At 36.4% G+C, this 24472-nt stretch overlaps 1 protein-coding gene across 5 annotated transcripts in view; it reads right to left on the bottom strand.

Annotated features, from left to right (window-relative positions):
- Positions 1-13888: 13888 nt before the first annotated feature.
- schip1 (schwannomin interacting protein 1) overlaps positions 13889-24472 on the bottom strand; it is a 372471-nt gene continuing 361887 nt past the window's right edge. For all 5 annotated transcript variants that reach the window (XM_053486598.1, XM_053486599.1, XM_053486601.1 and 2 more), the window contains 4 exons: positions 22312-22509; positions 15983-16106; positions 14579-14672; positions 13889-14201 (listed from right to left, as the gene is read on the bottom strand). In XM_053486598.1, coding sequence (XP_053342573.1) covers positions 14150-14201; positions 14579-14672; positions 15983-16106; positions 22312-22509 — 468 coding nt within the window. In that variant the 3' untranslated portion in view covers positions 13889-14149. The remainder of the gene's footprint in view (positions 14202-14578; positions 14673-15982; positions 16107-22311; positions 22510-24472) is intronic.

The raw sequence follows: 24472 nt of genomic DNA on the forward strand, positions 1-24472 counted from the left end.
ATTCATAGACATGCAGTGACGCACACTGGGCTAGCAGGTCGATAATATTACACTCTAAAAAATGATTCTGTGGCCTTGTAAATTTCACAGTTATAAAAAAGTTATGTTACCTTAATAAAATCTCTAAAAGTCACATACATGATTGTTTGAGTTAGACAAATCAAAATAAATGCCTAAAAAAACAATTATTCATTTTGTCTTAAATTTACACTATAATTTAAGTTTACTTCACTAGTAAAAATCAGTATTTGACTAACTGAATTATATTTTTAACATGCACTTAATATTTTTTTGATACATTTAAATCAAAATATCTGTTAATGGAGTAATTGTACTGATTAGTTTCAAGAACTACATAATATAAATTATTCCAACTCAATATTCTTTATTTTTAACAACAAAAACTTAAATAATTGAGTAAATTGCCCTGTGCAAGTGTTCATGGGAAGTCTGGTGTAACATCAGATACCAGAAGGCTGTGAGGATGTGAGAATGGACAAGAAGCACCTGGAACATTCCTTACAAATCCTGGTGAGTAAACAGCTAACACAAGTTACTGTAATAATGACTCTGTCTGCCTGCACACACAACTTTATAGGGTGTGAGTTACTGTTCTGAATCCTGTCACAGCTGAGCTCCAGAGCTAACGATAGCTAGCAACAGGCCAGTCCTGGGGTTCAGTGTGATTTAGCTTGTTTGTTCCAACCACCGAACAGCTCAGCTAAAGCGGCGTTAATACAGACACTTAAAATCTGGTGTAAAAGGAGAGATTTAAGCAGCGGCGCGTGCATGTCCGGGTTTCTCGGTGTAACCGGCGGCGGTTGTGCCGCAATATTTGAATTTCTCCCGCCAAATGCGGTGATTTTGCGCAGCCTACCGCCATTGTGGAGAGGATATAAAACTAGCGTGTTCAAATAATTACCGCATGTGTACCGGTCCACCTCACACACTGAACCGCGAGTCTGCTCGGTCATTCCCACACTTTAAGGAGGAAACGCGGACCAAATCCGGTTTAAACAGCAGAAATGAGGTGCAGTGTCCGGGTTCTGGCAGTGTTTTATCCGTTACTGTATATGAGTATTTTTAACATGATTAAACACTGAGCAAGCAGCGGCAGATGTTATAAATAAATGTGCTAAGTACTGTACTAGTAACTAAAGCTATGAAATATAAAGATTTAGTGAAAATACAACATTTCTCTCAGAATTACAATTGGGAGAAAGTAATATGAAATTAAAATATTGAAGTGAAACATTATGTATGTTCTGATATGTAAGTAAAAGAACCTAAAACTGATTGATTTTGTGTGTGTGTGTTTGTGTGAAACATGTTATATATTTTCTATATCTCTTTCACAGCACCAACACCACTAATGAAGAGAAGTTGAATGGAGATAAAACAGGAGGTAAATGTCAACTTTTTAAACTTGTTACAGAAGTATTAAATGTGTAACCATTGAATCAAAGATAGAAATAGACTATTAGTCCAAAAAGTATGTATTTAAACAGAAGTACTATTTTACCAGTCTGGTAGACTTTATAGTAACAGTCACACTTGTACTTACTTGTATACTATTGTTCCTTTTTCAGGTGCCAGCATTATGGGATGGCGGTGTAAGCTCTGCACATTTGTCGAATCATCAAAAGGAATTTCGATCATTACTGAGTGAAGCATGGTACTGTTGGTCATGGATATTTAGTTTCCTGTCTTCATTTAGACTGTCATTGCTTCTTTAAGACCTGAGAAGGTCTGCACACACATTTGTATGGATCCCACAGTTTGCAGGAAACTGAAGTGTGAAGGTGTGCAATCTTTCAGATGTAAAATGTGACTCATTAGATTCTAATACAAAAGTCTACTTTCCATGTGTTAACTGTATAATACTTGTGGCAGGAGTATTGTTTCTACAACTGTTTACTAATAAGATAAATTCAGCTCTTTGTTTATGATCTTGTTACATGTCATTTGCAAAGTAAACCAGGTTGAGTTTAGACTTCATGTCTTGTCATATTTGGCAAATAAATGTTTAATTAAAATGAAAATGCGTGTATTGTTTTTCATTCAGTTAAAATATTTAGTAAATGTAGCACATTTGTTTATTAAATAATAGTATAATTTTAAGTATCTTCTACCTTCCATTTCAATTATATCTACTCAATTATTTTACTCATTTTCACTTTTCATTAACTTCTAATTTTCATTACATTTACTCAATTTTGTACATCATTGTACTAAATATAGTTATTCAGGTCTACATAATTTTTTTACTGACATGTACTCAATTCATGAAGTATATTTTACATGATTTTTATATTTTTTTATATTTACTCAATATTTTTAAGTGTAAAAATGTTTCACCAAAAAAATTGAGTACAGCACAGTTTTATTTTTTAGAGTGTATTATGAAAGGTCAAGCACAAACACCCCCCTGTTGCTGATTGGTTGTTGGTAGCTTTCATGTGGGTCCCGTTTTGTTTGTTTCCTATTTACAGAAACTATATTGAAGTATAATCGATATTTCTTACTTTAATATTTTGTTTTAAAGAATATCTTCTTTTCATTTGTAAACAAATGAGCATACTGTTTCCAAAAAAAGCAGTTCGAAGGAACCTTGAATTTCCAACGTCTCCAACACTGAATGCCGTGCTGTGATTGGCTTATGGCTCTAATTAACATTGAAGCGCGTGACAGTCGCACACCTGCGTCCCAAACTGTTCTAAACACCGTAGCACCCAAACCCGGGAAAACGTAGCGTTTCTTTAACTAATAATTAATATATGTTAGTTTGGACAAAACTTTTCATGGAGAAAGTTCGTTTTTGAACTTAACTGCTGTCCTAAAATGTTTCTACCCGGACTTTTACAGCTGTTTTCTGGCATCACAACAGTGTTTAAAAATAAATTGAAGCCAGGGCTTGTGGGTGAGTGAGCATATTTCTGCTCGAGTTTGACACACACATAAACTTAGTAAAATTATATTCTCACTATAATGTACCTTTCACGTATTTTATTCACTCTGCACTTATTTAATAATTACTATTACTAACTGTTCATACTTTACTGTTACACACTTGATAAGATTAATGGCTTTGTTACTTACTTTCTCTATAGAGAGAGAGAGAGAGAGAATGGCACAGCCATTTTTTCTTGTAAGCAGACAAAGTTTCCAGGGGGTTCTGATACTTGATGCGCGTGTTAGTAACTCGCACGTTGACGCGCATCAGGATGCGCTTATTATTTAAACTCGTATATGCACGCGCATCATAATATGACGATAGTAAATTTTTAAATAAATAAAAAATATATAAGAATATATAAAATAAAAGAATCACAAAGGTTCAAATGAATGTTACATTTTCAGCATGGGATCTAAAACACAGGTTTGAAAACTATTTTTGAATTCTAAATAATCATAATTCAGGCTTAAAAAATAGAAAGAAAATGGCACGAGAAAAAATTTCTTTACATTTTATTTACACTCCTCTGTGAACGCACATGCAGTAATTTTATATAATTAGTAATCAGTAGTTGTACAGTTTTCGATTATTTTTTAAAATTATTTTTCATTTTAGGTTTTATTTTATCACACACATGTTCAATTGAATACTACTGTACATTTTGGGCAATTATGATAGGAATTGAACCACAAGTTTGAAAATAATTTTTTGCACACGGAATAATTATAATTCAAGAAAAAAAATGGGAGAGGAAGAAAATATTTTAAATGTTTTTTACACTGCTACGTGCACGCGCATCATGAAAAGCATTAATTGTAGATGACTTGTTATCTGTAAATGTACAATCTTGGTTATTTTCATAATATATATATATATATATATATATATATATATATATATATATATATATATATATATATTAAAATCATCAAACGTTCAAAGGAATGTTACATTTAAAGCATCATTTGTTTTGGAAGCTAAAACAGGTTTAAAATCCATTAATTTGCACTTTAAATAATCATAATTCTAGCTGAAAGAAATAGAAAGAAAACCGAGAGAGAGAGAGAAAATCCGTTAAATGCTTCGGTGCTTTGATGATTGCAGGTGCGCGTGCACGTGTGACTGTAAAGAAAAAGGGAAGAGAGGGAGTGAAATATAAGTTTAAGATTTATTATACTTATACCACAATGATGTGTAAAAGGATAAATGTTTAAACTGATGGCTGCTGAGTGGAACAGAGAAGACCTTACTCACCCGACATGATGTTCAGCAGTGTGAAGTTGAAGCAGTACAGGGTCGAATTGTAACACATGAAGTAAAGTGTCTGCGGTGTTTTATAGCCATCCGTAATTTTCCACATTTATATGCATGTGTACCGCAGTTTCGCTCACATGATAGCGAACCGATAGCGGCCGCACTGATGCCAACATGCCTGAGTCATGTGTAATTCTTATTATTTTCTTCTTTAAATAATGATGACTAGGTCAGTAAAGCACTGACGTCACATATGTACATAAACATATGCACAACCCACGGAAAAAAACAGCACAAATTAAGCCCAACATTTCTAAGTAACAGCTTTTACGTGGAACGTGTAAAACAGGTATCATAAAGCAGACTTCTTTAAAAATTCATCGTTGATCCCAAAATTTTGTAATTGTTCTACAATAATTATGAAATGATAACCTAACCATTATATCATTGAATGATCAAATCATGCTGTATATATTACTGTCAATGTAAAATTACAGCATTTTAATAAATGGCTCATTTGGATCTCTATTGACAGTATATAGTACATTTCAGTGTAGAATTACCTGGTTGTACTACCTTTTGCGATGCATGAGAGAATAAAGGATTTGCTAAGAACACAAAACTGATCTGCAGTAATGATTTTACCTGACCTGGCATTAATGGTAATAATTATTGTAAAACCATTGTTTAAAAATACTAAAAGAGAAAGTCATGGATATTTACAATGTCACAAAAAAAAAAGCAAATGTCAACTCTAAGTTTCCTACACCTGAAATCTAGGTGATCTTTGTCCACAATTCTGAACTTTTCTGTATTGAAAGATTTAAACAGCACCCTGTGGTGGGTGAGATTTGATTAATGTGACAACCAATCCTGTTTTTTCCTAGTGATGTAGATGGAAATCAGAAAATTATTTGCACTAGGCAGAGACAGTAGGAAGAGAATAGTAAGCAGGGAAAGATGGGAATTGGTTAGACAAGCTAGCTAGCTAATTTAACAAACTTGCAGGTTTGGTAAATGCACACTATTGCACAGGTCTCACAGCAGGCAATATGCTTAAATGATTAAATTATAAATTATGGAAACAGTACCTGAAAAGATTTCATTTTAGTTGAGGATAAATGAACTTGTCTAAGTTGTTTCTAAGCTAACCCAACTGACCACTTTGCCATAATAAAAAAAAACAAACAAAAAAGAAAAAACAGTTTAAGTCTAGAGGTTGATGCTCAAGAATATGAACCAACTCAATAAAGATAATGAGGGACCCATTTAAACTGGGAACACTCTCAAACTGCTGTGGGATGCAATTATATTTACACTCATAACCTTTAATAAGAACACCTGCTCATTTACTGTATGCATTCATCCAATCAGCCAATCATGTGGCAGCACAATGCATAAAATCCTTCAGATACAGGTCAAGCGCTTTAGTTAATGTTTATATCAAACATATGAATGAGGAAAAGTATGATCCTTATGCCTTTAATGATGGCATGGTTGCCAGTGTCAGATTGAGTTGGTTTGAGTATTTTAGAAACTTCTGATTTCCTGGGGTTTTCACTCACAGTAGTCTCTAAAGTTTGAGAGAGTAAGTGCATGTTTTATTTTAAACTGCTGACTCAATTTAATCATATATTGTTTTATTTTTTCTTTACAAATAAATTTTTATAATTGTGCAAGGAAAAATGCAATAGCACAGCGGTTTCAACAGCAGCAGTAATAGCGTGCAAAGAAAGGGACCTTAGTATAGCATTAGCATGTTTTATACATGCAACAGATATTCAAGAAAAAAATATATGAGTGCATTATTACTAAATTTCAGTAGTGTGAAATTTCTACAGTAGCATCAATGGGTATCCAGGTTAACATATTGCAGCTAGTGTAAAAATTTCACACTTCAAACATAATAAATTAAGTATATTTTTAAATAAAAACTAGATGATTCTTGTCATTACCTAAGAGATTATTATTATGCATATTAATAGCCTATGTAATATGAAAAAATATTAATTATACATGTACATTCTTAATTATTATTATTACTATTATTATTATTATTATTAGGTAAAATATTATATAATATTATGCTGTCCTTGATAACAATAAATAATGCATGAAATGAATGTCAGGTCTCATATACTGTATAAACGGTATATATAAAACAGCACATGAATTCCCTTCCTTCATGTTCTTTTACTAATTTATTCTTTTTAAGGCATAGAAACTACAGCAAAAACCCAGATTAATTCTGAGTTATTCTAGATTCTTTTTGTAAAATTTACAAATGTTCTGCTTCTTCTCCTTTTTCTTCTTACTGTAGCATCATCATCATCATCATCATCATCTATAATAAGGATAGGAATTAACATTTAAACAAGTGAATAAAACAAGAAAGTGGCTGGAGTGGCTGCTATTATGAAACGTGAACAGAAACTTTATTTAAAAAATTATCCCAAAACTCATCCTTGTACATTTCTTGTTCTATGTGTTTTTCCCATTATGCAACACAAAGAATTTTTAGGAACAATTGTATCACACACGGATGATTTTCTTCAGGTGTGGGAGGTAGAAGTTTCCTGAATAATTGTGAAAGTAACATTTCTGGAAGTTGTGCAACAGAATAGACAGGGACATATACTGTAGCAATCAAATAATTTCAGGGCAAAATAATTCCAGGCTGTGAAGCTTCACATGACTGGGAATTTGAACAGAGTTTCAGACACTTTATGCAGATTTTCTCCAGTTGCCTAAGTTTAGATTGTTTAGATAAATTATTTTATTAATTTAACACTGAAAGCACAGCGAGCTCAAAGCCCCTCGACTATCAGAGAACTGTAGTGGGACTCTGAAAATAAATACAGTTCACATAATGGGGTGAAAACAAGACACTTTTACTACTTTTTTATTTAAATCTTGATAAACATAAAACATGATTCAGGGAAGATCAACTCATTTCAGTATGTTCATGCTACCATCACTTTCACTACTGTAAAGACCCTGAGCTCATCTCTTTTTTCTTAACTGCTCGTAAAAGTTGTCAGAGAGTAGTGACAATTCATCCAAATGTCAGTTTTTAATCATACGCTTTTTGAGTGCATGCTTGTGGTTAGAAGTTCCTTAAATCCAGACATGACTCAGTTATTTAAACCACAAATAATTTTTTGGCTCTGGTCTATAACAACTCAACTACTTTGTAGTTGTGCTCAAGATTTTCATATGGTGATATAAATCTCTCATTGTGGTTGATGGGATTAGAAATACCAAAAATCAAATAGAGGGGAATTACTACACAGAAGGGCCAAATATAGATTCTATGAAGCATTTAAACAGAATAGTGGAATTTCCAGTTTAGAAACCTCACTTAATAAATGTACTATTATTAAATAATATATATATATATATATATATATATATATAAATTCCTCCTGCTGAAGAATGCACTATAAAAATAGATATGTTCTACTCCTCCTCTTTGTCCACTAGGTAGTGCTTTTGAGAATTGTGAGGCTGTAGGCAAGCCTTTCATTCCATTTCATCTAATTACTAAGGCACAAGAAAACACACACCCACAAGAAAAATGTTTATGCAAACGAATATTTCATCCATATTCAATGATATTTGCAAATCATACTTTACTGCACTGCTTCAAAGGCGTGGAGTTCTTCAACACCCTCATAGATAAGCCTTCTTTCTTTTTCTTTGTCTTGTACAGTATGTGTGAACATCATTTCTATATGCAGTTCCTCTGCTGTTTCTTATTTCCTGGAAACTCTAACCAATATCTCACAGTCCACCAGTCATAAAACAGCAGAAAGTTTTGTGTGACTTCCAGGTGTAAAGAACAATTAATCTGCAGCAAGACACTTGGATTTTTCTTTTTACTTTTTGGACATCTGCATCGTTTATTTTTCCCCCTTCAACCATTGCAATTATTTAATTTTGAATGCTGTTGCTAAATTAGCCTGTTCTGTCTGCATGTTTTTGCATTCTTCTTAAATGCTCACTCAAGTGTTGAGTCAAATTTGGCATGAAGGTCCACATTGCCTGTCTGTGTATTTGTGCAGTGTTTAGTTCAGTTTTGCTAGGTGATCCAACAGTGGGTTTTTCAGCTTTTTAGGATGTCTCCCTTTGAGTGCTCATGATAGGTCAGATTTTACACTGCACAAAATCCCTGTTTAGTCAGAATGTTGTCCCACTTACAACGTGAGTACAGAGATTGTTCAGGCTGTGACAGGTTAAGGGGAAGTAGGGGAGGGAGATCTCGCCACCAGAGTTTCAACATAAATTAGAAACTGACACTAGACATGGTTTACCTTTCTTGAAAAAGGAATTAATGTAAGACTTTTTTTCATGGCTTCACCCTCTTCACGATCTATTGGACGATCACTTTATCTACCCTCATTGTTCCCGCTTCCTGCTTTGTGCAATCACACAGAGACAGAGGACCAAGCAAGACTACATGAACCCCGTCCGTCCCCCCTGCCCCTGACCAGACCATAGTGTATATGTAATGCACAGATCTGTGGCCAACCTCTCTCGTTGTCGCCAAGGGAAACTGCTGTAGAGGCAATTAAATGCGCAACAACTGGGAACACGCTAATATTGGCATTTAGTGTGCGGATATTAGTTCCACACCCAGAATGAGATCTGTTGCTCCAGTATAGGAGAAAAGAAATGATAAAAGAAATGTAAAGAAAAAGACAAAGATCAGAAAAGAGAAGTGTTGAAACTATGAGTATGATTAAAAAATAGAAAATCCAAACGAAAAAACATGTTGAAAAAAAAGGACAAAAAGTTTATATATATAAAAATTCTCAATGAATTTGCCATATTATTTGCCAACAAAACTAATTTGCCAAACAACTAAATTTACAGACCACTTCCAGATTTCAATTATAGTGGACAAGAAGGGGTAGCTCAGTGGTTAAGGCATTGGTTCGGAAGATCCCAGGTTCAGACCCCACAACCACCAAGTTGCCACTGTTGGGCCCTTGAGCAAGGCCCTTAACCCTCAATTGCTCAGATGTATAATGAGATAAAAAAAAATGTAAGTCGCTCTGGATAAGGGCGTCTGCCAAATGCTTAGATGTAGATGTAAGAAATATTTGCAGGGAAATCTAAGAGATGTGATGCATTTATACTGCAGCGTTCACTGATCTTTGAAATGCAACATTCTCAATTCCCCAGAGAAAGAGAGAGAGAGAGAGAGCAATGATCACATGCTTTTTCATGCGCTAGATAATATAATAAAAATATAAATATATAATCTCAGATCACTCTACATTAGACATCGTTGTGAAAGCATTTAAAGCCACTTCCCATCACCCACATATGGCAGGTGGTGTGACCTCCTCCATGCTCCAGATTAGTCAGGGTGATCACTTGTTAACGCTCGAGTATGCTATCAAATTCCGGACTCTGGTAGCCACTGCTGGCTAGAACACTCCAGCTCTCATGGCAATGTATAGGCAGGGCTCTTCGAACAGCTTAAGGATAAATTAGCCACCCTCAAGCGCCCTGGAGGAGTTGTACAAGCTGTCGACTCGAATCCATAATCATTTATGTGACTGGTCAGTTCAGTGGTTATAGGCGTAAATTTGCACCTTGCCTTCAGGGTATAGAGCCTGAAGGGGGCTTAGAACAACACATACAGCTGGAAGTCACCAGGCTCGTCTCATAGAGCAGTGACACACGCAGTTGCAAAAGTGCATCTTTTCACCATCTTTCCCCATAGACCTTTTAATAGCACAATTAACCTGGTCCCAGGGGTCTTCCCACCCAGAGGCATGTTGTTCTGCTTATCCCCTCTGGAACAGCTGGTCATGTACAAGTATGTTAAAGGTCATAATGTCTCATTCGTTAAGATTCATCCATACTTCTATGTCATCTGCAGGGATACCCTTGTATTAATTATCTCAGGTTTTTGCTATAACCCAAATAACGATATTCACTGCTTTTGATGAACTCTGAATGTCTGTAGAAAGCCAAGGTTTTTTTATTAAGTTAGATTTACTTAACACGTTGTAATTTGCCTACACGGTAATTTGCATCAAGGCAGAGGATGAAAACTGTGTTCACTCAGGCTATTATGAGTACTGTATCTGGTCATGCCCTTCAGACTGATCAAAGGGTCATCTGCCATATTCCAGTGGTCTATAAATGAAGTCCTCATGGAGACGCTCAAGCGCTTTACGTTCATCCATCTGGACGATATTCAGTACAGTAGCTCCTTGGAGGAATACATCATCTATATGTGGCAGGTTTCTTTTCTTACGTTTGTCAAGCTGAAGAAATTACAATTCCATGTACCACTACATCGTTCTTGGGCTTTTTGGTTTCCTAGATGCACTTCAGCATGGACTCAGCCAAGAAAAAGGCTGTAGTAGATTGGCCACAGCGCACATCACTCCATGCTGCCCAACGCTTTCTTGGTTTCACAAATTTCTTTACGGTAGAAATTTCATTAAAGGACTCAACACCACAACCCCTTCCCGGAAGTGTTCATGGGTCCCAGCCCGGCACATACTGGACCCTGAGCTTATCAGAGGAGTGTCATCATCATTTTGTGATGTATTTAAAATGGAAAATGAGAAGCCGGTGAGACAGAGAGTGGCATGCGATCCATCAAGCGTGCAGTGTCAGTTTAAGTGCAAAGTGCAAAGCACATATAAAATCACACATAAACCCTAAGGGTCAACCTGTTTAGAGAGGGCGAGAAAGTTTAATTTTAGTTATCAGAGCCCCATTCGGGCTTTGGGAGGAGGTTTTCTTTAGTTCCTCTTTAGTTCCTAATTAATAATCCACTTTATCTCCGAAAGGGAAGGTCTTCCCGTGCATGTCTCATACTATAAGTACTTTCACACACTCCTATTTTGTTGACCCCCTCAGAAGCCATGCATAAGGACCCTTATAAATTATTAAATCCTGTGTTGCAGCTCTCTAACTGCACCATATGACAAATGATATTATCACATGCACTTAAACAAAGTAGGGTCATAACCCACTCAAGGTGAGATGCTACACTGCTGATATATTCTTAGCTATCCACAATGAGTGCTTGTCCTGTGCTGCTTTTACAACACATTTGAAAGCTCTTTTGATTAGCTTTTGTGCAGAAGCTGTAACAAGCTATCATACAGTGTTGGGATGCTCTCTGTGGGGCATTTGTAAAAGTTACCCTGCAGCCTTTGGGTGAGGTTTACTCTGTTTAGCCCCCTTAGACTATAAAGAAATGGTTGTGCTTTTATAACCACTGCAGCCCAGGAGAACTTTTCCAGTTGAACAGATCTTTGATGGGTTTGAGTCACTTAAAGATTTTTTTTTTTTTAATGAGAGGCATAAGAGAGTTATTGGGACAGGTTACCTTAGGGTTTTGGGGATGGTCAATTGTGGTGGATTCGAAGAACAGGAAATTGAGGCTACAATTTGCATTGGCTCACCAAAATTGGACAACAGAAGATAGGAAAAGTGTTGTCTGGTCTGAGTACTTCTACATTTCTGCTACAACATTTGAACAGTAGGATAGGAATCTGGCATAAACACCAGGAAAGCATGGGGCCATCCTGCCCTGTATAAACAGTTCAGGCTGGTGGTGGGGTTTCGTTGCTGACCCAAAAGGGTCCAACCAAGTACCTACCCAATAAATGAATAAATTTGAACCATGAGTATACGCACAAAATGTTAGCGGGTGAAAAAATTTAAGATGGATACACATATAAAATTACTAGTCACTCAAAAGCTGTAATGAATATTTCTATGTTATATTTACTAATATTTCTAATATTTCTATAATTCGATATTCTATTTCTAATATTAATGTAATTCTAAATGTATTAATTTTATGAAGATTAATATTTGTTTCTAAATGACGTTTTTCTGCCCATATTGTTGTGCCACCCCTGGTAACTAAATCTTTTGGTGTCATACGTAGTAACTGTAGAAGCTGTATAGAGCATTACATCATCCGTCAAATGTTCAAACAGAGCCATGTGGAGAACTAGCCAAGTGTGCAAAAAAAAAAAAAAAAACTCATCAAAACAACTTGTCAGCAGAGAAAAGTGGAAAGTTTTGGACCTCCCAAGTCTCCTTGTGCTTATTCAATGAAAAATGCATTTAAAGAGCTGAAAAACAGATGCATACAGGCATTACATGCATTCTGTGGTACAGGACATTAACGATTAAAAGAAGACGTAAATTAGATTTAAATTATTTTTTAAATATAAAATATTTGTCTTCTCTGTAAATTCGTTGTTATACATGCACAAATTCCCCTGTGACTGATTACTAACTGGTTTCTCATTTATATAGAAAATCATTTATTTAGGTGACAGCAGTGACTAAAATAGACTAGATATATAATGATTATTATTTACAATTAACCATCACTATACAACTATCCCAGAATTGGTCACTATTCTATTAATATGTAAGGAATCAAACACCTGATGTTACAGGAAATGAATTAACCAAACAAATAGGTTGATTTTTTGTGGGATGACATATAGTATACAGTAACATCAATCTCTTATACAGTAACAGCACATCCTGGAGTGTTGTATTTGTTTTATATTACTATTTATCAATGATTTCAACTTTCATTTATTTATTAAAGAATAACCTGCCATGCTTTTTATTTGGTTATAGGCTAGAAACATTCTTGGATTTCTATAAAAAATATGTAATAAGTTAAAATTTCAATCACTAATAGTCAGTTTTTTTTTTCTGTCAACAAAACGCAATGGATTTCAGAAACATTTCTGCATTTTACTATAAGACTGTACATGCATGGGTGGGGAAAAATATTAATGTCACTGTCGCCACACAACACTGGCTTTAATCATGCAAGAGTGTGTCAATTTAACTGAGAATTACACTGTAAATTTTTTTTTTATCATTTTCATTTCAGCTCTTTAATGTTATCTGACCTCTAAGTAGATTCCCAGTGGGCAGAATTTCATCATCATACACATTATTATCTCGAATGTGCAATTTCTGCTGTGACCTTATCTACCAACACTGCCACTTTCTCTGACTGAACGTCATTGAACATCATGTGATAGACTGCCGCAGCTATTACTTCGTTTTTAAAAGGGTAGTTAACAATAGAAATTAAAATTGCACTAATTTTGTAGAACATCACAGAATGACCACCGTGAAATCTTTTTTTGTACAACATGTACCATTATAGGCCCAAATTTTCACAGCACTGTAAGCACATGTCGAAGTGTCTGCAGTCTGGGTGTCAAAAGACATCAAGTCACAGTATATGAAACAAAGTTTTTATTTTTTTATTTTACATATTTGTACATAAACATTTCTTCCCTCAAATAAAGAATCTGAATACAATAGGATGAAAATGATATTAACACACTCATTTAAAATGACTCGTGTCAGAGGATCAACATTCACAAAATGTTGAATACCAATCAGTGTGAACATATTACCAAAAGCTACGACTCGACTACAAGGCAGGCATGTTTCCTTTTAGACGTTTAGCACCTTCAAATCAAAGGTTTCAGTTCAAGACTACCATTTGTGCGGAATAAAACAGGCCAAAATACTGTCCAACTTAAAATTGTCAGCAGTTAATTTTTGTTTTCTTTATACAGTGAGGTCTTTTTAGCTTTTTAAGTCTGACTTTCTACTAATTTTCTGACTATATCTTTAACTTTTATACTGTTGTTTTCTTTTTTCTTTTTTTTTTTTGGTGATTTGACAGATATAATTTGCTGGCAAATATAAAAATTAAGGACTATTAAGAAGCAAGGCCGATCACTGCACAGAAAGCCGGGAACAGTATCTGAGACACACTTGAGTTTTTCTGCAGTCAGGAAGTGCTCCGTCATTTGTATTTGTACATCCATAGAAGCAAAAAAAAAAGTGGCTCTTGTCTTTATTGAAGCCATGATGGTGGAAGGTTTTGGGTGATGACAGCAGGGCTTATTTTGAAAGTGTCTTCTCGGCCATGTGCTTTTGCTGGCTCTCAGCATGCCTGTACACAAAAACAAACACACACTCACACACTTTATATCGATACAGAACAAGCTACAGAAGATAACAGTTACCTTTTAAGGCTTAAAATGACAGATTAGACTTATCGTGGCTAAACTAGAGATTGAGTTTAAATCATATCTCTTTTATATTAAGGTTTTGTTTTGTAGCACCGTTTCACGTGGCCTCTTTGGCCGAATGCTACAGACTCTGACCAGATGAGATGCATCGCACTATACATTATTAAACATTAATAAACATTATTCTCTGTCCTTTCTTTAACAAAACATGATGTTATAAAAGCCATGACCTCATCAGTTATAACTAAAAGATAAACGGAAGCAGCAAAAGCACCAGGATAAATACCAAAAGCCTCACCTAGTCAGGTCTTCAATGTCCACTAGCATAGCGTCCTGCTCCATGTGAAGCTCATCTCTAATCAGCAGCAGCTGCACAAGCTCCTCATTCAGACCTGCTCCGAGACACGGCACACACACAAGTTAACAAAATAGTCCAAAACCCGAACATACAGTATACAGACTCGCGCTTTATTTTTATATACCATAATGCAATTAAGATTGACTAAATTGTACAAATGAGCAACAATTATCAATCTCCCACCCACTCTTTATGTCATACTTTAATGATATGTAATTGCACAGACAAATGAAAGATGGTACGAGATTAGCAGCAACAGTGTTTTCAATCATCTTAAAGCAGCAGGGAAAATTCGAAAAAATGAGGAACCCCTCCCCACCCACTCACACATACTGTACACATACTGTATGATGACACTGCACATTGAGAAGGGCCCCTATAGTGACTCAACTCGATCCTCATCTTCTGCATAACATATTCCTTTGCTTTATTTTTTTGCATGAGACTCTCATGGGAATTTGCACGAGAAAGTTCAACTGTTAAAAATCTTATGGGACCTGTTATACTGCTCGGGTGTACTAATTTCGTTTGGAGGTTTGGAGGTACTTTCTCAATCAGGTGGAGTGCATGGTTTCAGAAACGCCTGCACGAAATCCCCTCTACACATACTGTACGGATGTGTGTAGGACGTGATCAATGAACCTTGTTACTCGAGATTGCACGCATGATTCTGTTATTATTGGTGCATTTCACTGCGGTCACTGGCTGCTGTGTAAAACTGAATCATTAATTTTGAACGCCTGAATAGCAGCACATACAGTGCACTGTGCGTACTCCTTAAACTCATTGATCCCGCACTTCAGCCTTACAGTATTTGTAGCAGGTCCCAGCCTTTTAAACGTAACCAAATTTAGTCAAATTTGCATTTTTTTCTTTATAAACGCACCCTTCAGATTCTACTTCCTTATGTTATTTTTTTTGCTAAAAGCAAAAGTGGTTATTTATTAAAGGCCCTAATTTGTCACACGGTGATGTTAAACATTCCAGAACGGGAGTAGCTGGAATCGCATGCTGAAGCAGAATAAAACTTCAAGATAGTAATTCATCAGAATGTACCGGAGAATCACAGAAGCGGTTAATAAAACGAAAGGGAAATCAGGAAGACACCAGTAACAGTTTTACCAGTAACATTAACAGATTGTGAAATCCTTTTAAGACTAAAGTAAAACTTGTTTTAAAAAAAGCACAAGATTTCAATGTTATCAGCTCAGTGGGATTGATTTTTTTTTTTTTCATTTCCCAAACAGAATCATTAAAAAAAAAAAACAGGGTTGGACATTTCCAAAATCGTTTTTTTACTTCCACAAATATACATCTGCTTAAAAAAAGAAAGTGTGCACTTACTTTCAATCTGTGAGTGGAGGTCATTGACGATGACCTGCAGCTGACCCAGTGTCATGTCTCGCAGATCTGTGGGCTTTAGGCTTCTTTTCATCAGACACTCACTGATGTGGGGCATGTGGGGAAGCTACACACACACACACGAAATTAGTTATACAGTTATTATGCTCCAGGATATGTTTATATATATATATATATATATATACTATACATATCGGAGAGTACAATAACTATAGATTTCTGTTATTGGAGGTTGTATAAAATGTTTTGTATAAAACCCCATGCTTTAAACAGGAAGTCATTTATTGCACAATATCCACAATCACATGAATAAGTGAGCACGCAAGCTGCAATCATACTAGCCACACAGCTATGACATAACCTATGCTCAGTTGTAAACATAAACATGTGTACAGAATCTTTTTTTGTGTGTCAGAATGTACAGTATGAGTTAATACTCTGTCATACCTACTGTACAGTAATATCCTCCATAAAGCTTTGCCATTCTGCAATTCAGTTTTACCAGATAAAAGTCTCTCATTGGGACACCATTGGTATTAGGTTGTTTCTTAAAGTTAGAATGACTTGTAATGATAAAATGATGTTGGAGCAGCGGTGACTACTGTACATGATGATGGAATAAGAAAGAATGGGGTGTTGCATGCTTTCCATTGGACCACTAGGGAGCGTGCCTTAATCCTTGTAAACGCACATACATGACAAAGAGCATCACAAAAAGAGTGGTGAGAAGAGCTAACAAAAAAACTTATAGGGGAAAGAATAAATATGGAGTATGATGCAGATACAGTATGTTAATTTCAATGAAAGAAACAAGAAACAACGTCATGTTGACAGAATGGAGTATTTCTACACAAACAAGGTTGGTTAATTGTAATCACCAGTGATAGTCAGGTTCATCTCATTAATTAAATATGGAATGTTTGTGACAGTTCCAGTAGAGAGTAGAGAGATTTTTTTTTATTCGTGTGGTTTCCCATGATCAGTCTGCTTCTTAGGCATAAGAGCAATGGTCACTCGGACCAGAGGAGTTTTGCTTTTGAAACATTGTTCATTTGACCTTTACTGAGTCACACTTGATGGTTTTTAGCTGCTTTTACTGGCTAAAAACACTGAAAAAAAACAAACCGTGAAGGCATTGGGATGTGGATTCTTTTATTCTAAAGATTTGGTTCTATGGAAGTTTAATGTTTGGTGATTTCCACGGTTTAACACATAACAATTTGGTGCATGACAAATCATGACTAATCGGATGGGTGCAAGCCGTGAAAGTTAAAGAAATCATGACGCCCCATGTAGAAATTCTCAAACAAGATTTAAAGCCTATAAAATCTGACTCGGTGAAACCGAGTTAAAGACAGTTGCATCTCAATAAATTAGAATATCATTGAAAAGTTGATTTATATCAGTAATTAAATTTAAAAAGTGAAACTCGGATGTTATATAGTAGGGCTGAAACGATTCCTAGAGTAACTCGAGTAATTCGATTGCAAAAAGTGATCGAGGCAAAATCTTCTGCCTCGAAGCTTCTTTTAATCAATTTTAAAAGCTTGCCTTATGTTATTGCACAATTGTTTGTTCAGCGTGACACAGTGCGCTTCCGGATGCAAGCCGCCAGTAAACACAGACGAAGAAGCAGCGTTAAAATAAGATTATATGGCACTGTAATGCATTTAATTAATCTTAGTCAACTTTAAGCTATTTCTTGTATTCTGTATTGTGAATAATGATGTATACATTTAAAAAATAAAAGTTGATTTTTCTAAAAAGAAAACCAATTATTTAACCAATTAAACCATCTTTGTTTCTCTTATATATTTTACATTGCTGTTTAATTAAGCAAAAGTAAATTTTATCCGATTACTTTTTTGGTAGAATACTCGATTACTAAAATATTTGATAGCTACAGCCCTGTTATACACTGTGGATTCATTATACACTGATAGATTTTAAAGGGTGTTATTTTTCTTTAAATTTTAATAATAATATTACTGCTTACACTTAATGAAGACTCTTAAAAAAACATGGACTGGACTGTTGCTCAGTGGGCCAAAGTCCTCTTTTCAGATAAAAGTTAATTTTGCATTTAATTTGAAAATCAAGGTGCCTGTTCCTGGAGGAACTGAGGAGAGGCACAGAATCCAAGTTGCTTGAGGTCAAGTGTAAAGTTTGCCCAGTCACTGGTGGTTTGCGGAGCCATGTCATCTGCTGGTGTGGGTCGACTGTGTTTTATCAGGTCCAAAGTCAGCGCAGGTAGTTTTCGAGCACTTCATGCTTCCCTCTGCTGACCAGCTTTATGAAATGCTGATTTTATTTTTACAGCAGGACTTGGCACCTGTCCACCCTACTAAAAGTACTAATACCTGGCTTTAGGACCATGGTATCCCTGTGCTTCTATGGGGTATTGTGAAGAGGATGATGACATCAGACCCAACAACGTAGAGAAGCTGAAGGGCGCTATGAGAAAAACCTGGGCTTCCATAACACCTCAGCAATGCCACAACCCGACCGCCTCCATGCTACGCCGCATTGCTGCAGTAATTCATGCATAGGGAGCCCCAACAAAGTATTATGTGCTGTACATGTTAAAAACTTTTAACTTTTTAAAAAAAAATTCTTATTTATCTTAGGTAATATTAAAATTTTCTGAGGTGCTGAATTTTTTTTTTTTTTCATTTGTGGTAATAAACACTTATTATGAAATTCATCAGTCTGTGTGTAACGAATCTATATGAATTTCACTTTTTGACTTGAATAACTAAAATAAATCAACTTTTCGATGATATTCTAATTTGTTGAGAAGAACCAGTAATTTAATATTGTGTTTTCTACTACAGAGTTTAACTTTCAATTAGGTGTTAATACTTTTTATAGTAACTTTAGAAACAGGATCGTAAATATTTCTGTAATGAGTTAAACATGTTGTCAATCATTAATGTGTCGAAAAGTGATAACTGTTGGTGAAGGAATAAAATTTTTTTTAGACATAATACCTTGGGAACTTTACAGCAATTGTTTTTTTTTTCTCCAACAGGGCAAACTGTCACTACTTAGACTCTTTTATTCTAGGTATGTCAGAAAATTTCCACCAACATCATCTCTTTTAGTGATGCATTTTAGTGATGCAAACAGGTGGTGTTGGGAAAAGTTCATAGCCACACTTGAGGTAATTGGTGTTGGTAAACCTGCTGTACATTACTGACCTCATTAGGTAACTGATCTACAAATGAGTGTCATTAATGTGGACAAGTGACCGTCACAAACTGCTTCCTGTCTTTAGAGTCAGAAGGGTCGCATGATTGGTTTCCTTTGTTGGTCTCTCTCTCTCTCTCTCTCTCTCTCTCTCTTTCTCTCCTAGGATTAGCAGTGCCGTGCCAGCGAGTGGTTAGTCATAGTGCACGCTGGGATTTCTCCTCCTGCAGTGAGATACAGAAATCCCCCCCTCCGTTTACCAAACGTTCTTTCTCACACATTTTTTCTCCCCCACTACTGCGAACACGAACCCAGCTTCCTCTCTTCCTCTTTTTTCTCTCTCTCTCTCTCTCTCTTGTCGTGTCCCTCTGGCTCTATAGATCCACCTCTCCATTCCTCCATCATAACGTTACAGCTTTTTGTCTGCTTCCACCTTAAAAAAAAAAAAAAAGGAGTTTCATAGTTTCAGAATGTGTGTGTGCGCTATTTCTGCTTCCTCAGCCGTGCTTTGTTTCAACAACGGCAGGCTGTCAGGGTGGTGTCATCAGCTGCTTCCTGATTTGTGGTGACGCCGTGTGATGAGTTCAGACCAGCAGAGAGTGGTGTTAGTATCTGACAGAAGTGATGAAAACGAAAACTGAAAGCTGAAGTCTGCTGGTGGGGAAACAAGTCAGCGTTAGGTGACTCGAACATGGACTTTCCTTAGGAGTACTTGTTGCATCTTACGTTATGCCTTTTAATGAGAAGAGGAGGTAAACACACCAGGAAGACGACACAAGGTCCGAGAAAAAAACGACTGAATTAAATGCTATACGTGTTTTACAATAAATTCTGATTTTACATTATTTTCTGTTAGGTAAAAATAAAATTTTTAATATTTTATTAACTATTTAATGTTAGCATAGAATTGACTGATTTTATGCATTTTTTTTTTGTATGAAACATTGTATTTTGTTGAATTATATTCAAATTATACTTAGATGAAGCTTAGATTGTATAAAATTATTTGATCAAGGTCACATGCCCTCCATTTCAACTCTTCTCAAGACTGGAAGGACTTTTTATGTTATTGTTATATGTACTGCACATACTGGGATAAATATAGGGCTCGTCCAGTTCCTCATTTATTTATTTAAGTATTTTGGAGATCTGCTGTCTGAAAGGCAGAGGCGGTGTGAGAAAGTAAATACAGAGGAAGAGGCTGCAGTGTTTCCCACACGAAGAGTATACTTTACATTTACATTTTACATTACGTTTACATTTTACATTTCATTTACGGCATTTAGTAGTCTCCCTTATCCAGAGTTACTTTTTTTTTATCATCTCATTTTACATCTGAGAAGTTGAAGGTTGAGGCCCTTGCTCAAGGGCCCAACAGTGGCAATTTGGCAGTGGTGGGGTTTACACCTGCAACCTTTCGGTCAATAGTCCAACGTCTTAACCACTGTTATATAGGATATTTATTTATTAGTAATGCAAAAAAATAAGTAACATACTGTACAGGTATGTGTGAAATGAGAGATATCAAATAAATTTAAATATTATAAATCTGTGCTAAAAGTTTAAACTGTATACTGTATGTTTTCTGCGTAGAAAATTTAGAAAATGTAAATATGATTGACAACGTTATCATCTCCAAGAATTCATTTCTCTGAACCACGTGACGTCAGCCGACCGCATCTTTTCGAACTGCTTGCTCATGCACCGTTAGGAGCGGAGTAACACACTCGGAGGAAAGCGCTAGCCGCTCCTTCCGCGTGCGCGAGCTCACAGACGCCCCTGATTGGCTGTAGAGCCGTGATTAATGTGGGAGCGCGAGTACCTCTCATCCCTCCCCCCTGAGAGAGCTCGGCCAATCAGCATCACCCGGGGTTCGAACCAGCGATCACCGGATGATAGGGCGAGCGCTTTACCACTGCGCCACTCGGCGGCGTCATCTCCAAGTATTCTACCTATTGATTAATTAATTAATTAATTTAAAATTCATCTGAGCAAAATGCAAAGTTTTTTAGTTTACTTAGGATGATGTGACAAAATTATGATGAAATTATGATTAAGAATTTCAATTGATATTTCATTTTTGTTCGTTCAAATTTTCCCCCAACATGTCGACATCATACACTTTTGTTCTGGATAGCCGATATGCTGTTTTTCCCCCTGCTCAGCTGCACTACCTTTCTCCAGTTAAGTTTCATCAGAAACTCCCAGAGGTGCTCATTTAAACTCTCTAGGTATTTAGGTGTCCAGCACTTTATAAATAACACTGATCTTTCACTGAGGCCCTGACACAGAGGAAGCGATACAACCAAAAAGAACAGAAAGCAGAACTGTACAGTACTGATACGGAATCAGGTCTTTTTTATCTCAAATCTCCACTTGACTCCCTGCAGCTCTGTGGGTTAGAAGGTGAGGGGACACATACTGCATGCCAAACAATGAAAGTAAAAGACAGGGGAGACAGGAAATTTGGACACAAATGGGATAGATGAAGAAACTGTCATTCTTGAATCGAAGCAGGGAAATGAAACCTGATCAAATCTGTTATTTGATGCATACGTAATGATGAGTTCATCATTGGTGTTCATCAAGTTGGTGTCTATGGGGCAGCAGATTGTACTTGACAATTGTTCTTGGGGGTGCTCTTGCACCTATTTGAGACTTCTATAGTCATAACCACTGACCCCAGCCGTTACTCTCACACGCCAGACATCTACCAGAGCATCCCAAACTCACTAACTTACAGCAAGCCCAAACCAATCTCATTCTGGGGTCTGACCGCCACATCCTGGACCTTCAATTTCTCTGTAATTGCTCTCCTGTGTCTCCTTTCAAGACCCAATGAAAAGACATTTCTCAGTATCTAGAAGCTTTATTTATAAAAATGTAAAGTGACAAATTGTGGAACGTGTGTTTGAGGAAAGAAGAACAAATCAGGAAGTTCTGCTAGAAAGAAAATAATCAATGACAGGAAATGGAGTCCCTTTTATCACCCTGAATTTGATTATCATCAACAAATAAATAAAAAATTCAAGAAAAAAAAGATGAAATAAAAGTCATCAACAGTTTCTGACTTATCATGACGATGGTGGGATGATTAAGATTATATTTTTCGTCTCACTCACCAGGTCTGCCACTGGCGACTTCTTGCGGTTCTGTTTCTCCACCTCCACCTGCATCTTGGCCATGGGTTTGGCCATTGCCAGTGCCAGTTTGGCCTCGGCCTGCAGCTTCTTTTGTCTACTCAGGAAGTCCATATCCTCCAGAGACTCAGAGTCATCTTCTGTGGTGTCCCGGTCTGAGTACGATGAACTCTGCTTGCTCTACAGGTGAAGATGGTGAGGAAAAAGGTATTTAATAAATTTAAATAGATTTAAAGGAATATTAGGATGGCGCCTTGGTATAGCACTTGGAATACATTAGAGAATGAATGTTATACCTCTACTAGCTGACTACAAAAAACAAAACATTTGAAATAGTTGTGCACAAAAATGTGGATTTAAATTAAATTCAGCTTAAGATTTGGTCCATTGCTATAAGCTGCTTTTCCAAACTAGCTAATTCCTGTCTGAATACAGTGACATGTTCTTCATCAGTATTCATTTCAAAGGAAATCTTACTAAATAATATAATAGAACATTTTTACTACTGGTGCATTCACAAAACATCCCCGGTCCAGGTCTTATAGTCTGTTTATAGTCTTATAGTCTCTTGATAAGATTTTACAGTCTGCATTCACTCTTGTTCTCACATGTAGCCATGATCATGTGTGCCATTCGTACCCAGATATATCCTGATACAACATGCTTAAAGCAAGTACAGCTGTTGGAAAGAAATCCCTCTGGTTTTTTTCCACTCTGTATTGCATACACACAGTTTGTAGATGAGGTTCTTGGCCCAGACATTTGAAGCTCTTAACACTTTCATCTAATTCACAAGTGCATGTGTATTGCGACATACCCATACTGTACGCATGACACATTTGTGTAAAATTATTCATGAAATCTGGCATATGAGGATCTTCTGAAGCCCATCTGACTTCCTGAACTGACAGGAAATGAAAAGAGACAGATGGCCCTGAACATGATTCTTCTCTCGTTCTTTTTCTTGGGGTTCAGTGATCCGTGTCTAGCACACATTTAATATTCACGTCTCATTTGCTTCGCTTGTTAAGCGCAACCATCCTTAAAATGGTCAAGGAATGTGATCCGCTTTAATAGCAAATTATATTCTTTATTGTGCATGAGGTGGGAGGCTCGTGTTAGTTGCACGGCTACTCTTTAGGACGTGTCATCAGAGTTGGAAACGTGTCATCATATACAGTATATTGTATGTGGTTTTGCAGTACTGTGCAAAAGGCTTAGGCACCATAGTCTCTTTAGTACAAATTTTGTTATTTGTGGTTGATCATGTTTGCATTATTATGTACAAAGCCATTCAGTCCAAACATACGAAAAAAAAAAAAACCTAATGTACAGTACGCTTCTGGGTTTTGCATGAAAAAAGAAAGGAGCAAGTGTGACCCAGTAACTAGAACTCATTCTCCAGCACGCTCAGTAAAACCTACAACAGCTGTTTAACCAACCTCACAAGGTTGCAGCAGATTTATCGGCTGCGCATCCATTGGATCGCAATTCAATAGAGCACCGTTGTGACGTTCTAAAGTGGGAGATTTGTGCATCATCCTGTGGTTATAAAGGGATGGACATGGTGTGCAGCATTACTCAGGTAGGCAGTGGCATTTAAATGATGCCTTTATGTTGTTTAGATCAAATTCTGACCGGACCATCCGGATGTTGCAGCAAAAATTGGTCTTAAGACCTTTCATTCTTCAATTGGCAACATTTGCTAAGGCCATGCGGATTGTTGCCTTCTGTTTGTAGCTGACGAGAGGCATCCCTTGTGGTCTTCTGCTCCTGTAGCCCATCTCCATCAAGGTTCGATGTGTTGTGTGTTTAAAGATTGTAAGCCTCAATTGTAATGAGTTATTTGAGTCACTGTTGCCTTTCCATCAGCTTTATACAGTCTACCCATTCTCTCACATTAACATGTTCATCCAATAAACTGCTCACTGTATATTTTCCATTCCATTATATATACACTACCGTTCAAAAGTTTGGGGTCACTTTCTAACTCCATGATCGTTCCTGATTTTTATTTCTTTCTACATTGTAAAGGAATGCTGAAGGTGTCCAAAAATGCACTAATCTCCTTTGAACAGTTAATGGTGAGATGTTTCTGCTACTTCTGCTCTGTAAAGACTTCATAACGCCTCTAATCTGAGGT

Source organism: Clarias gariepinus, chromosome 25 (genome assembly GCF_024256425.1).
Source record: "Clarias gariepinus isolate MV-2021 ecotype Netherlands chromosome 25, CGAR_prim_01v2, whole genome shotgun sequence".
NCBI lineage: Eukaryota > Metazoa > Chordata > Actinopteri > Siluriformes > Clariidae > Clarias > Clarias gariepinus.